The sequence below is a fragment of the Elephas maximus genome, chromosome 4 (genome assembly GCF_024166365.1).
Source record: "Elephas maximus indicus isolate mEleMax1 chromosome 4, mEleMax1 primary haplotype, whole genome shotgun sequence".
Lineage (NCBI taxonomy): Eukaryota > Metazoa > Chordata > Mammalia > Proboscidea > Elephantidae > Elephas > Elephas maximus.
The window spans coordinates 74,788,740-74,793,840 of record NC_064822.1 but is presented as its reverse complement, the minus strand read 5'-3'; the positions used below and the strand labels follow the sequence as shown (position 1 = coordinate 74,793,840).

The following is a 5,101-nucleotide window of genomic DNA, read 5'->3' as shown; positions in this document are numbered from 1 at the left end:
CTGAGAACAGGAAAACAAATGTAGAAATTGATTTCACCTCACACCTTTTTCCAAGTGCCAAAATAGGTATAATATTTCATTTCCTTTAAAAAGGTAAGATCTATTCAAATTCTTTCTTCTCCTTTATATCTCTGCACTCTGGCCCTATTGTTGCGTCAGAAAAAAAAAAAAATTGTCAGGTTGATGGAAGAAAAATTAATGGTGGCTTTCCTCTGTCCTAACAGAGTAAACTGATTTTTCCAAAGACATTGATTGAGATATTGTATGACATATATGTATGCTACCACAAACTGTTTCTCAGTCAGGACAGAGACTGTATCACGCTGCTGTGAAGATACACTTCCAGATATCTGTAACAGTTTGTACTTTTGCACAAGCCTTCTAAGATGCTAGTTGCCATGTGAACTGATTTGTTTAAATTTCCTCTTAGTGTTGAAATAATCCAGAATGAGGTAAAGATACTGCAGTCATGAAACTCTTGTGATTTGTAGACAAACTAGAATCCAAGCAAGCCCCCAGATGATAGTTTATATAAGTAAAGCAATATTCAATTAAAAAAAAAAAATTCTTTTAGTTTATTTAATTTTTCTTTTTTTAATTTCAGAGATTACTCAAAATTCAAAAATTCAGGCTTTTGGGCTTAGTTTAGAACTGTAGAATCAGAAGAAAGAATCTGTACAAAATATTAGTTCTTAGCTAGGGTATACTTTTCTTTAATATATTTTGGCACGACAAAGTAGGATGGAATAGAAATATATTTTATCTATTCTATCCTTGGGCTCTCTATGAAACTGCCAAGAAATTCTAAGAGATGAAATTAACCACACTATTGTTTGGGCTAAATTTAGATGGTTGGTCTTCTCTAAAACACCATTCTGAAGACTTCTACTGGCACAAGTGAGTCTTTTAAAAGTCTGAAGTTTACATGCTGACAAAGCAAGAAAACTTTAACTTCATAGGCCTGGCTATCTCTTACAAAACATTTCATGGTGCAGTGACGATCTGGGTTCTGGGTCTCAGCTCTGACTTTCTATGTGACCTTGCACAAGTACTTCCCCACTTGAATTTCTTTTTTCATGTAAAAAATGATTGGGGTTGAGCTAGATATTCTCTAAGGTCTCATTTAAGCCCCTAAGTTAGGCGACTATTTAAAAAATAACATTAAGGCCTAATGTGCTTTATTGAACAATTCCAAAAATTTGTGGGCGGTTGTTTTTATTGACTTAGAAGCTTCAAACACAGAACACAGCAGCTCATTTTCTGATTGTATAAAGCATCTGCTCCCGATGTTCTAAAGCACACGAATCTGCTTGGAGTAAATCACGGTCACCTCAGAAATGACCTCTTCCTCTGACGTTTTCACAGCAATCAACATTTACCAGGGTCTTCCTGTTAAAGTCGTCTATGTTACATCTGATTTCAAGAGCCAGGTAAGAAGGGGCAGACATCCCTGATGAAGCACCCACAGTCCTTGGAAGAAACTGTTCCCCGAAAAACAGCATTACTTATCTTTGGATCGGGCCACGCTCCTCGGCCTCGCTCTAACCGATCTGAGGGACTCACCAGTCTTAATTTCCTATGTGAACCTATAATGGTCCGCAGAGGTCAATTTCCGTGGATGCCTCATATAAACTAAAATTGAAGATAATGATGCCTGTTCACTTGATCAACTAAAACGACCAGCTGGGTTTAACGGGAAGAAAACAGAAACCCCTGTGAAATTGGAATAGCTTCAAAGGTAAGGGAAAGTAATTATTTTTCTGTAATGTTCCTTCTTCAAAGGTGACTGGCCACTTGCGTTGGTGGGCACCTAGGCCAGCATATTATGAAGTCGGATATGGCATTCAGAGTCAATGACCATATCCAAAGGCCCAAGTTAAGGGTCAGCATCCAGCTAAGGCACTGGGGAAAAGCAGAGCTCTTTTATGCCTTATTTTAGTCACTTCATTCACAGTTAGGTGCTTTGAGGGACTTATTTAACTGACTACAGAGAGGTGAATTTTAATTTAGATTAGTACCAAAGTATTTTCTCTTAATAGCCATAAAACATTTTCTTGGATTTGTTATAATTATCCTTAGAGTAATAAAATATTAGGTCTGAAAGAACCTTGATATGACCTATCACAATACTTCTGTTCTACAGTTGAAGATACTGAGGTCAAGAAACACAAGCTGACTGGACCAAGGTCACACTGGCAGTGTTTGGGCTAGATCTGAGTAGATGGGAAGAGGATATAAAAACTTCTGACTCCCAGTTCAGGGTTTTTGCACATGCATAGCTGGGCAGTTGTTCAGGGAGGAAAAAATGACTAACTCTTGATGAAAATCACCATTTAAGGAAACTTGGGTTCTATAATGTGGTAGAGATGCTAGCAAGCAAAAAAGGTGGAGGTGGGAGGGAGGCTGGGAGAGACAGAGAACACAGAAACTCACAGACAACAAAGCAAATTACCATTCCCAGACTGAGCTGTTTATGTGCACCTATTTTTTATTATTTGTATGTACGGAGAGCACTTATGCACACAGGTGAAGAGCAGACTCAGGAGCCAGACTGCCGCCTGGGCTTTATTCTTGACTCTGCTAATCTCTAGCCCTGTGCCCTCTGGCAAAAACCAAAACCAAAACAAAACAAAAAACCAAACCCACTGCCATCAAGTCAATTCCGACTCACAGCAGCCCTACAGGACAGGGTAGAACTGCGGCATAGGGTTTCCTAGGCTATAAATCTTTATGGAAGCCACAACTTTCTCTTGTGGAGCGGCTGGTGGGTTCGAACTACAGACCTTTTGGTTAGTAGTCAAGTGCTTTAACCACTGTGCTACCAGGGCTTAAATTTTCTGGGCCTTACTCCCTCACCTGTATAATATTGTTGTTGTTAGCTGCCATTGAATCGCCCCACCTGACTCATGGCAACCCCATGTGTTACAGATACTCTGCTCCCTAGGGCTTTCTTTGCTGTCATCTTTATGGAAGCAAATTGCCAGGCCTTTCTTCTGCAAAGCAGCTGGGCAAGTTTGAACCACCAACTTTTGGGTTAATAGCCAACAGCCTGAGCCACCCAGGCTCCTACTTGTATAATAAGGATGGTAATATTAGTACTTATTGTTATAAGGACTAAAAACCTTACTGTACTTACCTTACGGTTATAAGTATTAACAAGCATTAAATAAGTTGAAATATGTATGTAGAACAGTGCCAGGCACATAATGAGCACTATGTTCGTGTTTGCCGTTCTTCCCCTTATTCAATACGCCAGAAAATCTTAAGAGTTTCAGAACATATACATAAGCTGTACTCATTAATAATCTACTGAGGTGCTTTCTCTAAGAAATATACTCATGGAATTTATTAGAGAGATTCAGGAAGTCATGGGCAAAACCTCAGTATGTTTAATGGATTAACTTTTCAACATGTCTTTGTAGCAATAAAAAAATTTTTTTTAAATGAACAATTGCAGGGACTTTATTTTTTAAAAATTCAATGATATTCAAAGTTTCATATAACAATAACAAAAATTTCATTAGCAAAACACTTAATAAAAGAGCATATCCATTGCAAAATTTAAAGACAGGTTTTCATGGGAGGAAATTAGTGCCAAATCAGTGACTCTGGGACTCATCAGAGTATAGCAGTTGTTCAAGGATTTTTTTTTTTTTGCTCCAGCATGCTCTTGGGCAGTTTAACATTTTTTTTTCCCTCTAAGAACTTAATGTTGTCCAAGCTATCATTAACACTGTACTCAGAGTTTTTAGAAGAAACCCTTTCCAAAATTAACAGCATAGATCTTTTAGTCATTAAGTCCATTTCAGATGTGCCTAAAATGAGCACCACATATGGATTAGTTTTTTTGTTCCTTCTTTCATTCTTTGAGTTAATTCCAATGACAGTTTAAAGGCAACAAAGTGATTTACCTATTCCCTGATTTTTTAAATTAAATAATTTTAGCCATTAAGTAGAAAAATAATTTTTCAACATTGTTGTGAAGAGCTTTTCCATATTTGGTTGCTGATTTAAGACACTGGAAGATCGTGGTAAGCTGCATATCTTCCAGTCACTTGATGGTAAATCTGTGAGGAAAATCAAAAGTTTCGAATTTTAATTGATATTTCAGTATAAAGTCCCACATTACCAGGCTCTTCGAAAGAATCTCCACCCACCTTGCTTCAGGGGAGAGGTTGGCTTGGAAGAAAGCAGAGGTTTGGGTTTGGCGAAGTTTTACAACTCCAGTTTTCAATTTATTATAACCCAACATGGCCTGATACATGACTTTTTCATTCTCGAAAACACCTGTTAATTTATTCTAAGGGCAACAGTTTGTTACTCACCTGCCTCTCAATGTCTGAAAGTAGAGTGCTGGCACCTATTCGAAAGAGTTCTGGCTTCAGCCACTCATCTCCTAGCTCTTCCTTTATAAGAGACAGCCAAGCAAGGGAATTCTTGGCACTGCGGATGCCTCCTGCTGGTTTAAACCCTATCTACAAAGGAAAGTGGGGAAAAGAACAATGCTTATTGTCATCAGATTGCTTTAAACAACAGTGCTGAGTTCGTATGGGGTCTCAATTCTCTCTCTTTTTTCAAAGTCTAGACTCTTCACATCAACCAGCAAAAAAGCTTAGATAGCCAACTCACACCAATTCATGCTGCAAAATAACGTTGCCAAGATTCATGGGAAGAATGTCACTGCTTCTGAGGAGACACTGATGAGGGTTAATAACCCTTATTAACATTTCACTTATAGGAAAGTCATAAACCTCAGCCACCTAGACAATAGCTGTGAGCCTGGGATAAACAAGAGAAGTGTCAGTAAATAGGAAAACAGGTTATCACAGAAGTCCATTCACTCTACATTTCCACAAGTAAGCCTGTACAGTTCATCCTTCAGCCTTCATCTTGAGGTTCAAAAGACACATGCGTGTATTTAAACAAGTGGAGAGAATCAGTGAGGCCACAAGGCCACGTTAAACAAACTGGCAGCAATCCAGCAAGGAGAGCTGACCCTTGTTTTAAGCAACGTAACTGCCGAGGCTGTTTTTCTTTTTTTAAGCTGTAGGTAGAGAGTTCTATAAAACAGGCAGTTACAAAAGTAAAGTAGAAAAAAATG

General features: G+C 38.3%; 1 protein-coding gene across 4 annotated transcripts in view; it reads right to left on the bottom strand.

Moving 5' to 3' along the window:
* The window catches only part of DERA (deoxyribose-phosphate aldolase), a 189,785-nt gene that overhangs the window by 44,843 nt on the left and 139,841 nt on the right, over nt 1-5,101 (bottom strand). For 3 of the 4 annotated variants that reach the window (XR_007517133.1, XR_007517134.1, XM_049882561.1), the window contains exon 8: nt 4,326-4,475. Coding sequence is in view for 2 of the 4 variants with exons in the window: in XM_049882561.1 (XP_049738518.1) it covers nt 4,326-4,475 (150 nt within the window). In the remaining 2 variants the exon portion in view is untranslated. Of the gene's footprint in view, nt 1-14; nt 4,068-4,325; nt 4,476-5,101 lie in introns of those variants that run through there. The other variant, XM_049882560.1, reaches the window with a different exon arrangement.